This window comes from Ooceraea biroi, chromosome 4, assembly GCF_003672135.1.
Source record: "Ooceraea biroi isolate clonal line C1 chromosome 4, Obir_v5.4, whole genome shotgun sequence".
NCBI classification, from domain to species: Eukaryota; Metazoa; Arthropoda; class Insecta; order Hymenoptera; family Formicidae; genus Ooceraea; species Ooceraea biroi.
In genome coordinates, this window is record NC_039509.1 from 13,716,370 (window position 1) to 13,735,644 (window position 19,275).

Consider the following 19,275-nt stretch of genomic DNA (forward strand, 5'->3'; position numbering starts at 1 on the left):
TTAAACAAACACGGTGCCGAGGTCGCCTTCGTTGATACCTGGATGAGAAGCTGTATTACTTACGGAAGAAACATCAGCAGACTTGCAATATTTGAATTTACTCTCGCTGGTAAATACACCGCACTCCTCGATGAATATTATAATGTGGATCAGAGAGCACTATCTGTATAAAATGCACGAGCTGAATCTCTGCATTCTTTTTGACGTATACTTTCCTCAACATAAGTTAAAATCTCCGACTGGACTTTACCTTACGCCACAAATCTGCCAGCATTTCTCACTGCAGAAGCTTCAGGAGGGAGTTCTCAGTTGAACTTTGATCTTGTTACTCTTTCGCTTGCCAATTCTTCGTACTTGCTAATATTAAGATCCGAGGTTACATTCCAGAGACATTAAAATGTATAGTGAACAAATACAGCGATATGCGTGTATCAAAGGAAATCAATTAAGAAAAATAAGTTCAAGAATAATAAATTTAAAAAGCAAGCCATTTGAATTTTTTCAGGATCATTGCGGTGATTTTAAATTTTCTAATTAAACCGTAAATTTTGACACGATACGCACTGAACGTGCGCGTTAAGATTTCACGATCGGCTGAAGTTATGCAAACTTGCTCGATATCACATTTTTGCTGCATGTCTCCACATCTCCGTCACGCGATTTTAAATATATTTACGGTATTATCTCACCACATTGTCATGGTAAATGTCACGATCATTCGCGCCTATCGTTACCTCCCTACGCCTGAATTAATTTTCAACTCCTCTGGCAACTTTGCCTTGCCTCTCGTTGGTTGAGGATTGTCCATTGAACATTGGTCCTAATCACCACCAAAATTCGTGGAACTGCGGAAATCGTAGACGAGGTCCTACGCATTCCATTCCAAACTTTCCATTCGCGAAGCTGCTACCGCGATGCAGAATCGTGGCTAAATCGCTTTAGCGGCGCGCTTCGGGTTCATCTTCGATATGTGTCCTCGCACGTACGCGGCGGGCTCAATTCGATCGATCGGATTCATTACGAATGGCTCAGGCTACGGGCTTATCCGATTTGAGAACTCGTGCGAGGACATTGATTGGCGAATTCCGCTCGACGACTCGCGCGCGCTCATAGTGGAGTAATATTGCCATTAGTTTATGTCCACGCAAACTGCGGTGGCTATCCCAATCTCGTGGATCCTTGATTCGTATTCAGGAATCGCGATATTGTCACGTACTTGATAATATTGTCACACGAGGCGTAACTTTCAATTTAGTTGATCATGTGAGACAAAGAGAGAATAAACAAATGGAGAAAGAGAGATAGATCAAATGTTAGTTTGAAATATTTTGACTGAAAACTATTAGCGGAGATTTGTACCGTGTTTGACATTATTTTGATAATAACGAAAAAGACAATGAGATTATTCTACATTACCTACATTCAAATGCGATAAAAATTATAATACGATTGAGAAAGGGAGATGCTTCTTTCTGCAGAAAGAAAACAAAACTACGCAGAATCTTATCTCGCAAATTCATATAGAATTATTCAAAAGAGATTATTCGAAAATAGAATCTATTTCGAAATACTGTATAACTTCTGTATGTATTATATATGTACCTATTCTCTTATCGATTATGTCGTTAAATCACGCGAAATCAATCTCTTGAGGGCTAATAGTTCGACGTGCAACTTCGTTAATATGCCTGTGGCAGGTTCAATTTCTTAAAACACCAACGACCTGCTCTCGCTTTCGGCCATTAGGGATTTGCAAATTGAATCCGGACATTGGGATATCGCCAAGTTCCAGATTCGTGTCCCCGCGCACGCAGGATAATCGATCACAATGCCGCTAGCTCCGCATCGAATCTGATTCATTAGGTGCTGCGCTCCAGCAGGCGGCTCATCCGATTTATCGGATGGCACGAGAGCGTTGATTGGCGAACGCCGGATTGCGGGTACCGCAGAAATTGTGAGAGCCCTCGGCGAAGGGATAATGTCATCGCGATGGTCCGACGACGACCGAGGACGCGCGCGCGGCACCGTAATTCCATAGAGTGCACCTACCGCGTCGAATTGGCGCGCAACTGAATCGCCCTATGCACAAAGAGGATGCACCGCAGAAACAGAAAGCGTGGAAGGGAGAACCGTACAAGAAATTACGCTACGAGTTTTTTCCCTGCATCATGCTTCCTCTCTCTCTCTCTCTCTGTCTCACGTTCACTCGCTTCGAAGCTGAAAGCAACCCCCTCGAATTCGAGATCCGACCTTTTTATCCTGCACAACAGCAAGTATTTTTTATACGCGCGAATCTGGGTAACGAGTGTCCCTTTACGCAATTTCTCCGGCGAACTCGGGATTATTTCCGTCGTGGATAAACGAATTGAAGAAAAGAATGAAATACCTCAAGAAATAAGTTTATAAACTTGAGCAAACCTCTCCACTTTTCTGGTTATGACTGCCGATTCAATTAGATCTGCAAGCTTTTATAGCAACGATGCTTTAACAAGCAATTTACAGCGAAGATATAAAATCACAGACACAGAAAACTCATTGATATGTCAAAGATGTTTCCAGATATGATTAAACAATCCTTTTAAACATTCTCCGTAATTCCAGATTTACAACGTTATTAATAGAAAAGCGCAAGCACGTGACATGAATTCTTTTTATGGCCACGTAACGGACATAATCGTGATCACTCGATGAGACCATCAAGTTACTTATACCCGGTAGTGTTCTTACATCATGCCACGGTTCGTTCGCGTGTTTCACAAGCTGAACATCACCTTAATGGCCCTTCATGCTATATCGAGCGTATCGCGCGTGTCGATCGACATCAGGCACCCGTGCGTGAAAAGTATCGGCGGTTAGGTAAACGTGCGATGTACACGTGCCCCGATTTCTTTCCCTCATCCCGAAATAATTTAACGGAGCCGCTTCCTTCGATCCCTCGCTTGTCGTCGCGTTTTTCGACATTTTACACGAGTCTCGCAGTCCGGAGAACGGTTTCCAATAATGTTGATCCACTACGCATACATCAAACCAAGATCGCAGTTCGGTAAGCAATGTATCTTCGAGAAGACAGACTCTATCGTGGAGGAGAATATCCTACCAAGTCCAAAACTCATGCAAGACTATATCCTTCGGAGTCGCTGCCACCGTGATGTGCAAAAATCCGAGCAATTTTCCCTTCACGAGGTAAGGAAATCATTAAGACTGAATTTCAAGTTCTTTGAGGATATTAATTCTTGTTTGGATAATTAATTTTCTTTCTAATAAAAAAAGGAGATATTTGCATTCCAATAATCAAAATTTAGTATTATCAGTATAATATAATCTGCGATAAAATTTCGAAAGTATTTACAGAAAAGGACATTAAAAATCAAAATCGATGAGATGAGAAACATTAAACATTTTTAATGTAGAAGGAAATTAAACGGTTTTGAATTTGTATTTTCATTCTAGTTATTAATGTTTCATTATCGTAATATAATGACTACGTGCCTTCACAAATCGCGCCATTATCTGTATTAATAATTATCCACTGAGTTAAGCTCCGACTGAGTGCATGTTAATGAGTTTCTGCATCCGCGACTTTATATCACAGAATTTAAAGGGAAAGCTGGAGTCTATAAAAGTGACCAGGCTGAAATATTACCAACTAATTCCCTAGCGAATTTAGTATGCTTGTATTTTTCTCTCCCTCTCATTTAATTTCTAAAAATTGATTCTGTTATATTCCAGTAAATGATCTTGTGTCGTTTTTGATACTTGAATAATAACAATGCATGCAGTACATGCAACACGTGCGGTACAATAAGTTTTTGTACCTGTCTAATTTATTTTTGCACTTCAGGGGATAGATTACGCTAGTTTAAATTAAATATCGTCCGCGCGGTCTCAAAAATATGTAAAATTCACGGTGGAAATTCAGGGAGAGATTTCCGTGAGTACGCAAAACACATCTCACGGAGGGTTTAATTCAAACGTAATATTGTTCCGCGTCGCGTCTCCCGCCGTGGTTTATATCCCCGACCGCACATATCCTTTCTTCCTCCCCCGCAATAAAAGTATTAAAACCAACAGATTTAATCTCGCGAAAACGCAACGGATCAATATTTATGAGCGCCCCTCTCGACGACGCGTGCCGCGACGTAAACCTGCCTGCGCGTTAAAGCTCGTTGTAAATCGTTTATGCGATCAACTCCGTAACGAGCGGGGATTTGCGTCAGCGGAACACAGGTAAGCTCGGCGTCGTGATGAAAATATGAATCGACAATGCAAAGTCACAGCGTGAACGAACTTGCACCGAGATTGCGCGCGTTTTTCCTTTGTGCAAAATGCGCTCTAAAACGCGCCACGACGCTTCGTCTCTCGAGGGTGCGACTTGCAAAAGCGTGACGTTAAGTTTTACGTTTGCTATAAAAGGACGGTTTAAGAGAGAGACAAGCGAGGAGCAAGAGAGGCGAGGTCGCCTTTATATCTTCATCATTCGTTGCGCCTGACCCGTAATACCTCTCTTTTTTGCCTCTCCTTGCGTCAGATGCAAACCATCACCACGGCAACAAAGGAGAGCGGGATGTTACACTTGGAGGGCGGTTGGCCTAGGGAGATAAACGTGAAGGACGAGGAAGCCGTGCTGAGATTTCGTCGGCGAGTCGAGAAGGACGACAATTGGGCGCCGAGGATGAGAAAGCTCATCGACGTGAGTCGCCTCGGAATATCCGCTGTGAAATATGTCCCAACCGTTCGAAGCATTTATGCATCTCCTCTCAAAATATTAATGCTTTCGATTCGTTTCGCGATGTAACGCTCTCGATCTTCGCTCTTTGCGCTGGGTTTCTCGAAAGCTTGCATCTCGCAAACTTTGAACTAGATGTGTACCTAAGCTCGGCTTACACATGAAATATGTACTCGATCCCGATTAAGCTCAGCACATTAAAACACCTATCTCTAGTGGGAAGAAACCCAATGTGAGACAAGAATTATTTAATCTCCTGCACGATCACCAATTTAATGATTTAATCTATTGGGTTGGCCAAAAAGTAATTGCGTTTTTTTTATATAAATAAAAGGCGAATTTTTCATGGGAAACAAACACTTTATTAAACAATATATTGTCCATTTTGTTTGATTATCTTTTGCCATTTTTCAGGCAACTTCAAGATTCCGCGCTCAAAAAAGTTATCTTTTTCAGCAAAAAACAATTCCAACAACGATTTGATATCCTCATCAGCAGTAAAGGTTTTACCATTCAAGGCGTTTTGCAAAGAACGAAACAAATGGTAATCTGATGGTGCCAGGTCTGGCGAATATGGTGGATGTGGTAACACACCCCATCTAAGCTGCAACAATTTTTCACGAGTGACCAAACTTGTACGTGGTCTAGCGTTATCATGGTGAAACACAACACCTTTGCGATTCACCAATTCTCGACGTTTCTGTTTGATGGCATCATTTAATTTATCCAGTTGACGACAGTATACGTCTGAATTAATGGTTTGATTCCTTGCAAGCAGCTCAAAATACACAATACCTTTAAAGTCCCACCAGACTGACAGCATAATCTTTCTTTGGTGAATATCTGCTTTTCAAGTGCTTTGAGCAGGTTCATCACGCTTGCTCCACGATCTTTTTCGTTTGACGTTGTTGTAGACGATCGATTTTTCGTCGCCTGTTATCATACGTTTCAAAAATGGATCATTTTCCTCACGTTTCAAAAGAGAATCGCAGATGTCAATACGCTTAGTGAGATGAATTTCTTTGAGCTCATGTGGTACCCAAATATCGAGCTTACTAATGTATCCAAGTCGTTTTAAATGGTTTTCAACACTCGATTTCGATATGTTAAGATTCTCAGCAATCTCTCGTGTCATTAAACGCCGATTGGAATCGATCAGTGCCTTTATTTTGTCATCATCAATTTCGATTGGCTTTCCTGAGCGTGGTGCATCTTTCACATTAAAATCTCCAGATCGAAATTTAGTAAACGAATTTTGACACTGCCGCAGTTTTAAAGCATCTTCGCCATATACATGACATAACTTTTTATGAGCTTGCACAGCGTTTTTCCCTTTTCGGAAGTAATAAAACAAAATATGACGAAAATGTTCTTTTTGATTTTCCATTTTGAAATCGACGGCAAACAAACAATTGTTAACGAAATCGTGTACTTTCTTTTTCTAAAACAAGCTTGAACTGTGAGTTGTTAACCTACATAATGAATTTGCGGTTTAGAATGAAGTTAGTTACATTTCAAGATATGTATGTCCATCTATTGGGAAAAAACGCAATTACTTTTTGGCCAACCCAATAACTTCGTTCAGCCCATGGAGCACTGCATTCTGCAGAATAATACGATCGACATCTATGAAAACTACTTCGACAATATGGTATCGACTTCACTCATCCTTCCCCGTGTCGTAAGGTATGCTTCTTTTCTTTCATAAAAAATAATTTATAGAAAATTTTTATAATTCCAGAGAATTACAAATGACACATAAAAAGAATGGCAATGCGTTTTCATTGTTTTCGAATCGCGGTTTTGCGAGCGCGCTGCATCTTACGAGAATGGCGTTAACGATTTTGCTGGCGGGTTCCTCGTCCGACGCTCGTGATTCACGTGATCCAAAATGCGCGTCTGATCGCCCGTTTTTATCACCGGCGCGCATTAAACTGCAAATCCCGCCATCGGCATCGCCGATATCTCAGGAGTATTCGAGGTCTCGCTTCAACGTGCCCCAACGTGTGCTTCCACGAACGAGTTAAATCTCTCTCGGCAAATCGCGGTCACGTACGGAATTATCGCGCGACGCGCATCTTCGTCGGGCTCGCATGACATCGTTCTTGCGCGGATCGGTAAAAGATAGACCCCATAAATCCAGAGACAGGTTCAAAAAACGCGGAAGAAATATCTTCTCCCAGCTGTCTCTCTCCCACAAAGCGGCGATACCCGGCGCACTCGAGGCAGCTTCTTCGAGAAGAGAGAACTTTATTGGTAATCTTTTTTTATGCTTAAGATCCACATGCGCGGACTTCATTCTATCTTCTCACCGTGCCGTGTCGTCGCGCGTCTCGCGTAAAAAGCTCGGCAGCTTATTTATGGAACGACGAATCCATAAATCGATGCGTCACCCCGCTACGACACCGCCGTTGAGAAGCTCGTGGGCAGAAGCTCTCTCATCTTGTCGGCTTTTCGTCTCCCAATGCTTGTTTAACGCGAGTCGCACGAGTTTTCTCCGCCGATGTTGCCCCGCGCGTTCTCCAAACACATGTTGCATCTTGCAGGTGCATCTCATACCTTCAGAGTTATATCGCTTCTCGCCAAGAGGATTTGATCTGCTTTCCTCTCGTTTGCACACGCCTCTAGAGGCGTGTGCCTCTAGACAGATACCGGCATTTGAATTCGCAGCGAGAGACGCGCGATGGGAATATCATTTGGCTCTAGGCTGGGCTCGTCGATGAAAAAAATTTGAGAGTTTCTTGAGGAAATCGCGATTCTGATAAATTCTCTTCTCGATGTTCGATACGAGGAAACATTCACGAGGAGGTAAAAAAAAAATAAAAAATAGATCGGATTGAAGTTTTCGAAGCCGATGTTACGTTCTAACAATCTAAGATGAAACAGAAACAAGATTTCTCGTGTCAGGTTACTTCGCGTAGAATGTCACAAATGGCGATATTATTTCGTTTTCGTGTTCCTGGCGAATCCTTGAAACAAAGCCGGTGATTTCGACCGCGACGAACAAGAGCCGTTACACCCCTTTGCGCACTAATGGTGTATCCGTTCGTTTCTGCGTTCCTAACGGGGCATCCACGGCTGTCGTTACAATTAATCGTCTCGCGTGGAATATCGTGGAAACATAAAGTGGATGTCGGAACGTCTGTAACCCGTCTGTAAGGCAACGACGTTATCGCGTCGTCGGGCGGATGATTTATGCGCTCTCGGGGGCGAAAAAAAGAGAATAAAGGGAGAAAAACGGCTTTTCGCTGAGTGCGGTTTTACGTGGACTTCACGCGGATCTTAATTTTCTTCTTTCCAGGATCGCGAACGTGTACGCCGACCCGCAGCCCATCGTAAGACCAGCCAATCACCTGTCATGGTCGCCGGGCGCGCAGGATCGATTGGCCGCTTCCTACTCTTTCGCGGAGTTTGAGACGAAACCTTCCGGTGTGATCCCGTGCTCCTACATATGGGACATCGGTACGGAGGTGTCGCTTTCCCGTGTGTGTCACCGGCAAAGACATCAGACAGCACGTACGCTACTCTCGCACTCTCGTGCGATAAATCGAGATAGAAATTTATTTGAGGATCCAGTTTTCGAGAGACAATGATATCCTTTTATTTTCATGTTATTATTATCCGATGGGCATGGAAATCTAATGAGTAGTAGAAACTGACTCATGGATCCGGCGATGATTCAGAGATTAATATTTTGATATTATTTTAATGTTATTCCAGTGGACTCGCTTGTCCCGTTTCGCGTGTAGTGTGCATTCGCTCTTCGCGTTTCTGAATTTTATTGAATTTCCCTACGCACTAAATCCCGTGCGAAACGGATTCTTTTTTTTTGTTCAGAATGCCGAGTGATACGTTTTACAACGTATCGGAAGCATGTTTCATCGTGTCGTCGTCAAACGCGACCTGTCACTCGCCCGTCCTGGTTCCGGTCGCGGAAATCGATTGGTCGTTTCAAAGTCCTTCATAACATTTGAAATGTGTCTCGCTCTGACATGAATCTTTATATCTATACCAGACGTCCGAGGTGCGCGCACGCGTGTTGTTTACACTGCACTGCATTTGTTATTGACAGAAACATATCACGTGACAAAAACAGCCTCCTATAAAGCCAAACGCATTTCCAGTAACGTGATTTCCGGCAACGTAATATGACAAAACGTAAAATCCTTTATGGCCGGCACAAATCTCAAATATTGTAGAAAAAAGCATGGAAAGCTGTCAATAAAAGTATTTTTAAGGATTTTATATAAAAATATTATATTAAAAATACGGTGACTTTGTGCAAGTCTTTTTGAAATATCTATCCGATTAAAAAAACTACGCTTTATTCAAAACATTTTTGAGAGTGGACAAAAACAGATACGTTCATTTAACTGCCTACTGCTTTTAAACGAATACTCTAAGCCGATTTTAAATAACTAAATAGAGAAATATATAAAGAGATACATTTTAAAACAGACATAAAATCTCTTCTGAAACCTTTATTTATAGAATGTGTCTTTTTGAGTCATTTCTCTTATATTACTCGGATGTGTCGAATAAATGATTTGCTGCCTGGCAAAATTCACGTTTTTTAAGCACATTTTCATCTCAACTTCAATCCATTATCTTGATACACCTTCTCAAGAAATTATAGATTGTCTCTCAGCTGTATAAGTTTCTCTTGCATCTTCAAGTAAAGTTTAAGAATTTCGGAATTAGATAGAGAAACTCAATTCCACTAGTTATTTATTTAGACATCGAACTTCCGGAGATAATAATGTGGAATGCATTGTACGATTTTGCAGAGAATCCAAACACACCGGTGATATGCTTGGAATCATCGTTGCCTTTAATGATTACTGAGTTTAATCCGCGTGATCCATCGATGCTGATTAGCGGGCTGACGTCTGGCCAAGTATGCAACTGGGACATCCGGATTGGGAATAGGCCAGTGCAAATGTCGCGTCGCCAGTTTAGCCACAGGTACCTATCTATCTCTGAGTGGGAAGTTCCTCGGAACTTACACCTATTCGCCGAGATTATTGGCCAGAACTTGGACGTATTTGACTTTGACGTATGGCCTCCGGAATCGCAAATATCCTCTGAGAGAAACGCTGTAGAGCCACGTGAACGTGTAGTTTCTAATATCTGGATTAATACGGTAGATCTCGGTAGATAGTGCAAACGAGAACGCGTTAACACCGATTAGCAACGCACGAACACTTCCGCGAAAAGTTGCCGTGCAAATTTGTTTGCTCGAATTTATCTAATTAAAGCTGAGCGCCGTTGCTTCCGCGCGCCCGGATAATTATACGCGATGACTCGGACAGTTTTAATGAAGCTCCTTCCATTTCCGCTTTGGATCGTGTACACGCTGCACAATTTTAGTATAAAAAATGGAGCAGCTAGTAGTATCGTTTAATGATTTGCACCGTTGTTAAATTCACCATCGGAAAGCACCACAATCTCACTAAATTGTCCTCATTAACTCGATTCTTCTGCCGCGATCCAAGATAAAATAAGAAACCAACGACAAAGGATTCGCGACGTTTCATCCGGCCAAGCCGGAGTCGAGAAACCGCGGCCGCATCGCTTCCTGCAGTGCTCTCTGCACCTGCAAATGCATTAATTATCTGAGGCGCGCCAATTAAACGGCGTGCTCTCGAACGGAAGCTGCGGAGTGGCTCGTAGTCAGATGAGAATTATGGATTGTCGTGATTCTCGCATTTCGAAATGCTTCGCGAAATTCGATCGCGCGATCTTTGACGACGACATCGAACGCGAGCGACGCTCTGCTCTCCTTCGAAGCTGTCTGCCGAATTTCGCTGCCGAATTTCGCTGCCAAATCGTAATCTCGCGTCACTCTCGTTCCTTCCGTCGACGTAATCTGCCGGCGACGCGCAAAGAAATCCGGCGAACCAGGCGCTCTGGATAGCTTCCAAAACCAACACGGAGTTCTTCTCGGCGTCTACTGACGGCACGGTCAAATGGTGGGACATCAGGAAGCTGGCACGACCAATCGAGGAGCTGCTGATGGACCTGGATGACCCGCTACGGGCAGACCATGTCAGAGCGATCGGCGTCACGGCCCTTCAGTACGAACCAGCAATGGGTTTCCGATTCCTGACCGGTACGGAAAACGGTCTGGTGATCAACGTAAACCGGAAGTTCGCAAGTCCGGTGGACAAATTAGCGACGAGATTCAACTGTTATGTCGGCCCCGTCATCACCATCGAACGGAACCCGTTCGTCCCGAAGAACTTTCTCACTGTGGGCGACTGGAGCGTCAAGATTTGGGTGGATGATACCAGGGAGGATTGTCTGATCGCTATCTGGTTAGATTCGCGAAATTTAATTGAATTAAATCGTACAGCTTTATGCGAAATGGCGAGATCCTTCTGATGCCGCTCGGGTTAAGCTGCGAAATTTCTTGTCATGATTCGAATTTACTTCAAATTTTTTATATACAGTAATTCTTATATACTTATATTCTTATATAGTAAAATTACATAGCTACCTATGTTTTAATATTTTGTTATATATATAATAATATCTTATTATATATATATATATATATATATATATAATAATATCTTATTATATATATATATATATATATATATATCTAATAAATTAGAGGAAATTAGCGGATGGATTTATTTAAAGTAACCTGGGTCATTTTCTTGTTCGAGGTCGCGAAAAAATACGCGGAGCGTAGCAAATATGCTCGCGCAAACAGAGAGATACATCTCGCGGTTTCGCCGATTAATGTCTTGTTTATCAGCGTCAAACTTTTTCCATCGTCATTTTTGTCTACGCGGTTTTCAGGTTAATGTTGTTATCGTTTCGAGCACATTGTGCTAGCTAAGATCGTTGGAAATAAACGGCAAAATTTTTCAGTGAACAGGATGCTGATTTAAGTGGCGGCTGTTGGAGCAGGTCCAGGTGTTCAGTGTTCTTCACCATAAATACCGCGGGTCTGCTGAAGGTATACGACATTTTGGTGGGTCTGGAATCGCCGACAACCGCATTCCGCATCTGCAACGAAAGCCTCACGTCCATCGCGCCTCATCAAGACGGTGAACTCTTGGCGATAGGCAGTCACAATGGCAATATATATCTGGTGAAATGCTCCGAAGGGCACACCATCGCCACCAAAACCGACAAGGCAAACCTGGTCGCCGTAAGTGTTTCGAAAAACATTGTCAAAAAGATCAAAGACTACATCGCATTTTGGAAAACACACGAGATTCGCATTTAATTCCAATTTCCTGAGCATTACGTCAAAGAATAATCAAGGCGATGGTTATAATCCAACGTGCAATTTGTAATGTATAATATTACATTAACGTGTACTTATAGTATACAATATTTTGTCGCGGACATGACTCTTCCGAGTTGCTACTTTTTCAGATTCGATCATATTTCAACTTTGATCTTACATCGTTTTACGCTGATTGAGGATGAAAGGCAACATATTCTTTTACCTTAGTATCTCGAGAGGTGCAGTCGTTTCGAGAAGACCGTTGACGCTTGTTTGAAGGAGATACGCTTGCAGAAGATGCAGGCGAGCGTTCGTGAGAATTCCGCAGCGGACCACTCACCGTCCAGGTCAAAGGACAGACAGAAGAACAGAAACAATAAGGAGAGGGCACAAATTAAGGGCGAGCAACACAGGAAAGCGAAATTTCGACTAAAGAAGGAGGTGAATGGTAACGCATTCTTCGAAGATCTGGCGGACACGGAAGCGGAATTTTTTCAAGCAGTGGAAAGAGTAAGAAAGAATCTAAGTAGTCCGAAAAGAAAAAAAGAGCATTCTCTCCGCTAAAATATTCATAAAATACTAAAATATTCATCATGATCATCATTGCAAACTGGTATTTATATTTTATGGTCATAGAAAACTGAATTTGTCTTCTTGAGATGTAAACATTTTATTGCAATGTTCAAATAATATCAGTAGTATAATTTTAGGTAAATCACTTATTTACGTATTTATAAGTCTTTTAAGATATTAAGATATTTCCTTCTCCAATAAATATCTTAAAAAAACCTTGTTTAAAATAAATATCTCAAAATAGGAGTTAGTAAACGATTCTATTAATAACCCAGTACGATTTGTAAATTTTTGCAAATTTAGGCTTACAAACATGAATTATATTCAATGTCTCCAGGAAATTGCGAGTTACCCGACACTAGAGGATCTTGACGTCGAACAAATGGTCAGTCTCCAGGAAACTTTGCACAAGAAAAAGAGAAAGGTGTTGCGCGATCCATTGAAGATAGAGCAAGAAATTGTCGCATCTCCTGAAAAGGCGCAACAGCGCAAATTCACGATAAGAGAAAAGACGAGAGCGATGAGGCCCAAATCCCGAGTGGAATCCCCACCGAGAGAAATAGAAGTCGACAAAAAGGAGGAAGTCGCGAGGGCGGAAGCGCCGTCCGCGAGACCGAAGAAAACGCCAAGAAGACGTCGCGGGATTCTACGCAAAGTCTGCTCCGTCGAGATCTGCGAGCCGGAAATCTGTTGCGCGGACCTGGAAGGTAAGCTTCCGCTTCCGATGGCTGGGTGATGTTCCGAAGGACCGCTAAGGTCCGATCCGTTCTTTCCTCGTGGAACCGTCACGTCCTATGAACAGGTGCACTTCGTACCAAAGATAACAAGATTTTCACGGGAAGCCTGGCATGATCCGATAACGCCGGAAGTGTTTGCCGCAGGTTCGAGTCGTAATGGTGACATTACGTAATTTTCCTTCGCATCGGAGTACTGACAACGACGTTACATTAGATTACGCAGCACGAGGCGTATCGGCGCGGATCGATAGCGCTGCCAAGCGAAAAAAATGCGGGAGAGAAATAGGAGAGAGATAATTTCGCAAGAAAAAGCACATCTCGCTGGAAAACTAGGATCAGGCCGCGTGAAAGCGCCACTTCGGCTGGAAATATCGACGGAAGCGCGCATTGTTCTGGCCGTCGGCCCCAAGCCCGCTTGTCTCACATCGACACCACGCGCATTTCGCTGATCCGATGAAGCACGGGGAACGTATGAACGCGTCGTGCAATCGGACAGCTTAATTAAGCATCCGCCGTCGTCGCGATTGTGGTCGACTTCGAAGCGCGTTGCACGCATATCCGAATTCCCAGCGTTCCACATCGGATTAATGCGTCAAACTCGACAATCTACCTTGTCCATTATGTTCCTCTTCGCTTGTTTCATACATGCCGGCGTAATTGGATGTGTCGCGAGCGTCGTGATTATAACGGCGTTTTTTACAAGATAGAAAGTTAAGGTAACGAAAGTCTGCGCGTGAATCCGCGTAAGAATCCGTTAACTGTCTTATTGTGCTTTATACATTAGTGAAAGGAAAGCATGACAGAAGAAGAAGAAAAAGAAGAGAGAGAGAGACGAAACTGTACGTTGATGATATCTTCCCTCAATTTCTCACGAATTTATTTAAAGCATCGCTGACAAAAGGATCTGACTGAATAATAATTGCATATCTGTCGTATTTTTGCGCCACTGTAATTGAGTGACTTCTTAAATCGCGGATGCGCTTTCTATCCAACCACCAAAGCCAAGCTTGCGCCATTAAAATGTCATTTGTTACATCAATCAAAGATTATGACATTTTGCCAAATACTATGACGCACAGAATCTCGTCGATTGCTCAATACAGAGATGCTTCTCTTTTATTTTTGAATCTCCACGTTTGCATACTGACATTCGTCAGTGATAAAACGCATCGTTAAGAGAATAATTTGTCGATATGTTTAAGCCACTTTTAACTCCGTCTTAACTTTCGTCCGTGATTGATTAATTCAACAATCTTACAAATTGATATTTTCAATCTTAAACCTGCTCCTTTGCCAGCAGAATAAGTTCTCTCTTTCCGTATAATTCATTAAAAATAATACCTTTAAATTTGTCCCTTTTTGTAAATTAAAGGCACTTTCAACGCGCATAGAAATGAATAGTAATGGCACGATACAAGAGTAAGTACCTATGACTTTTGACTGCGACGCGTAAAATGTTACTGCAAGGGTCATACTGAGAGTCGAAAGGGGTTAAACTCAGATTGGATGTAACATAAATGAGATAAAGACAAGATCAACGATGGCGATAGAGCAAAATTGGACAGAATGAAATCACCCTGGCGTTAGATTAGAACATTAAAGCAGAGACCATTCGTCCTCGTCCCACTGGACCTTTTAGACGCATCGAGCGTGCATTGAAGTGTCCAGCGTAATTGGCCTCACGGGGAATAACGGAGCTCTATTAGCGTTTCATTCGCTAGAACAGGCGAAGCAAAATAAAGCACCTCGAATGTAATATTCTTCTTCTGTAAAATAAAGTAACCTAACGTAATTTTTATAATTAAAGAAGCGGAACGCTGTTACTTCTTTTAAGAATACTTTATTCGCTCTTATCTTTCTCGAGTATCAATTATATATCGTTTCTATTAATTTGTATTACAGTGCAATTGAACCGTACATATTCTGAAAATCGAACGGAATATTAATGCGCGTAAATATTTCCGCACACGATTCGGTTTTCATAATGAGATGACCGAATTAAATTACGAAATAAGTTAGATACGAAATCGGCGTTTATTCGTGCGTGAAATGCACAAAGCTTATTAGATATCGTCGATTAAATCCGTAAATTTGCACGTAAAGCTCTTTAGATAGAGTACATATTTAATTAATACTGTTTGATTGAATAAACCATTCAAGTATTGTCCACGAACAACTATGCACGTTTCAATATCAATTTTCTTTCAATACCTGGTTTCTGCATTTCAGAAAAACGAAAGGCCAAATTGCGGGCCCAAAAACTTGCTTCGAGAGAAAAGGAATCTTCGCGAGACGTTACTCCACGCAAGTTATCCGATCTCGTGCAAAAGTTAGCGGAACCTTCGTCCGTCGGGAAGAGAAGTATCCTGCTGGAGGAGGACGGACGTATGCTGGCGAACGTACTTGCGGATGAAGTCAAAGAAGCCAAAAGAGAAGTGCGTGCTTGGCAGGAGACAGTCGCGTCGGGAAAACGTGATGTCCGGCGGGCCCGAACGACCGACGTGGTACAGGAAAAATCGCATGGGAAAAAGAGGAAAGCCGGCAGCGGCGACAACGAGTCGCCTGTGCGAGACGCGACAGAGGGTGGATCGGATTTTCGGCAGCTCGCAGAAACGAGCACGGGAGTGTGGAAGTCCGTAAGCGAGGACGAGACTTCGCGAGAGCGCGGGAAAGGACAGGCAGGGAAGCTCGATTCTCATCTCGGGAATTGCGAGCGGAAGGGCGGGATGGATGCAGCGTTATCCACGTTATACTGGTGAATCAACGGAGACAACGGCGGCGATGACAACGCTGACGACGACAACGACGACGACAACGGCAACAACAATGACAACGATGAGGACAATCGGCGCAGCAAGCAGGGGCAGCAACTAATAATTTAACGCTCAGGATGTTACACGTCAGCTGAAATTTATCGTCGGGCGATATTAAAAATTCCGGCTGCACGAGGGCGAGACTGAGATGCGAGCCGTAGGAATTACCGGATCAAGGAATTGTCGAGGAAAGCTCTGGTAAATGTCCAATATTGAAGATTATTGCGATGCAAAAGGACAGATTATTCGATCTGAGCAATTTTGATTATAATTATCTTGCAACACGGGGAAACTACATCGACGAAATTAATTGTCTGCCTTGAATCCGTCAACGCTAAATGCAGGAAACAATATTCAGTATCAAGTTGGAACAATGATTCAGTCTTAAGTGCTTCTCGAGGAGACTTGAAATATCGACGGTGCGAAAGCACGAAGTTGCTCATTTTACCAGCACATCATAGAAAAATGGAGAATGATCTTCGAGAAGTTCCCAAGAAAGAAGTTGCCAGCGGGTACTCCACATTTGAATAGAATCGCAAGACTTTCGGTGCGGTACTCCACGCGAAGAGCGAACGAATTCAATAGATTGGATGTTGCCGAGTGGAGGCAAGGTACACTTGCGAAGTATATATGAGCGTTAAGAAAATGGCAGGTAATGGTCTCTGTCGGCAGTCGAAAGTCTTAAAAAGGAAGTGAGAGACGCGCAAGAGAGACGAAGATCCTGAAACGTCGCGCTAATGGTTCTAACCCGTCGCAAACGAGGAATATTACGCGAGAAAATTACTATTGAAATTCTCTTTTGGCAGTACGACGGAACCGAGAGACAGTGGCGACGGAACGAGGAAAAAGGAGTCAAAACTTAAGACGGCAAATTGCCGAAATTACCACGAGGATCAAAGGAGGTCCCGGCCATTAAAGTTCTCGGCCGATTAATCGATCGCGCGGCGCATCCGCGCGGAGACGCCATGACGAAGGCGCAGATGTGCGGAACAGGGATCACGACCTCGAGCGTGCAACCTCTTTCTCGACGAGCGTTTTCAGACGACCTCGAGATGAATCTGCCGCGGAATTGGAAGTAAGAACGACGCGCATTGAAAAAAAGGAAAGTCCGCTGAAACGGGGAGACGGAGTTGAAAAATTCAAGCGGGCGCACTCGCCGCTTAATCCGCGAGAGGCAAAGTTTGCAGCGCATCTGAAACGCCAGCGGATTAAGCCAATATAAATTAAATTATGGAAATCGTACCGCCGTGTACCAGTCGCGTTCCTACGGGGATCGCATTTTCACTTCACGATATGCGAGTAAAAGGATTTTAAACAGACGGCCGAGGAAACGACTTATTTTATAATCAATTTCCTCAATGCGAAAAGCTTTTTCGAATTATCAAACTTTCAACAAATCAAACTTTTATGTCATAATATTCGAAACGAATCACTTCGAATCTGCCAGTTAATTCTCTGGAAAATATTAAAAGAACTTCAATTAACATAAAAATAAACGTTGAATACGGATAAAACAATATTTCGATTTCAACTTTTTTAAAAGCAAAGAAGATATACTCGAGGGAATCGCAAAAAGAAGTAGAAGGAGCTATATCGAGAAACGACGTAGAGGGATTTTACCGATAGAAACGTTCCAAAAAGCATCTGCAAAAGGAAGACCGAGCCAAGTGATCAATTAATCAATGCTGGAGTCGCGAGGAGGGTACGAGAGACGCAAGGAAGTGATCTCGAATATGCATTACGCGTGAAATTGGCGTATCGCAGGACTCGGCTCTCTGCCCGAGACAAGGAAGGAAAGTTCGGAGAGCGAAGAGTTAAGGACGGAAAGTTGTGAACGGAGCCGAGGCGAATGGATGGTGTGCCGCGCTCATGGAAGAGTCATGAAGTGTTCTCCGTGCTTTCCCGTGCGCCCCTCGTGTATTACGGGAAACTTGCATTCGTATGGAAAATCCGCGTTTGAAGGGGTTCGGAGTAGCTTGCCGAAGAGCACCATTGACCGGAAAGTGCCGATGATATTCACGATGATATTTTGCAGACACGTGGAGGAACTCAAGGAGCGAATTTATGAAAGCTCAGCTGCGACCAAGAAAAGCTTGATGGAAATTATTCTGTGAGGGACCTTAGACTTTTCGTATATTGATGATACATTTGTCGGTGCTAAAATCGTTGAAATTTCTATTGAAGAAGAGAATTGTTGCTGTCTCTATAAATCAAGTCTCTCGTCTCATTATGTACATACGTGAAGCCTTTGAGAGATTAAAAGCGTCGACGGAAAAGCGAAGAATTCTGCAACTGGCTACTTTCGCAATCGGTTAGCCTTGTTTGGATTCTTTATTTGCTCGGTAAATCCGACCGGAAAACTACAGGTGTAGCACGAATTAGCAAATCGATAGATACTCGAGAAACGTACCGTAACTACGTCGAGTTCTTCGAGTTGAAACTCGCCGCTCCACTTCCTCTTGGAATAATTTTTATTGATACCATGTGATTTGCGAAATCATCGTAAAACGTACGTAATGAAACAGATTGCAAACATCTTGCATAATGTAATGAACCTTTGCAGACGTAGCATAAAGTATACATTTGTATAATTTGTACAATGTTCTTATATCATGTAATCTTATGTAATCTTTTATATGAAGTTTTATATTTTAATATACATGTATATTACGAAAGAGCATACATTTTTATACAAGAAGTTTTGCATGCTGCTCGCGTGTCACGCAATCTCACTATTTCTGTATTGCCGAGGAAAGCTCTTATATTTTTTAACAATTAATCATTAAATTGCGTATTAGTTGGTTGACCGTATCTATGCCAGTCATGTACTGCGCAAAACTGAAAACTATACGAATGCATTTTCGGCACCGCTGACGATTGTTGGCGGAACGTGTCAGAGAACGCCAACAAATGGCAGGGCCATTAGCTGATGAGGGCACCGTGGTTCATCGAGCTCTTCGAACCGAGATCGGAGATTACAATGTGCGGAGAGAAAAAAGCTGGCTCGAGAGGAACGCCAAGCCGGGAAAACAACAGGCCCTTTCAAATGCTAAACGACCTACCGCGATAGCGTGACTATGACTTTTAATGAGATGCCCCATGCAGTCGACATTGCAGCCGATCGACCCGAAGAATTCATTTCCATCCTGAATGACCGGAAAAGGTTTCTCTCAGCTTTAT

The 19,275-nt window shown here is 42.8% G+C and overlaps 2 protein-coding genes across 4 annotated transcripts in view; one reads left to right on the forward strand and one right to left on the reverse strand.

Moving 5' to 3' along the window:
• LOC105278329 (furin-like protease 1) overlaps positions 1–19,275 on the reverse strand; it is a 220,195-nt gene that overhangs the window by 44,160 nt on the left and 156,760 nt on the right. The window lies entirely within an intron of this gene.
• LOC105278305 (dynein intermediate chain 3, ciliary) lies at positions 2,975–18,772 on the forward strand. Its single transcript, XM_026969220.1, has 10 exons — positions 2,975–3,183; positions 4,529–4,690; positions 6,312–6,412; positions 8,028–8,188; positions 9,514–9,691; positions 10,615–11,043; positions 11,609–11,891; positions 12,201–12,482; positions 12,883–13,279; positions 15,455–18,772. Exons 1-10 carry the CDS (start codon positions 3,001–3,003, stop codon positions 16,039–16,041), a joined length of 2,763 nt encoding a protein of 920 aa, XP_026825021.1. The 5' UTR covers positions 2,975–3,000; the 3' UTR covers positions 16,042–18,772.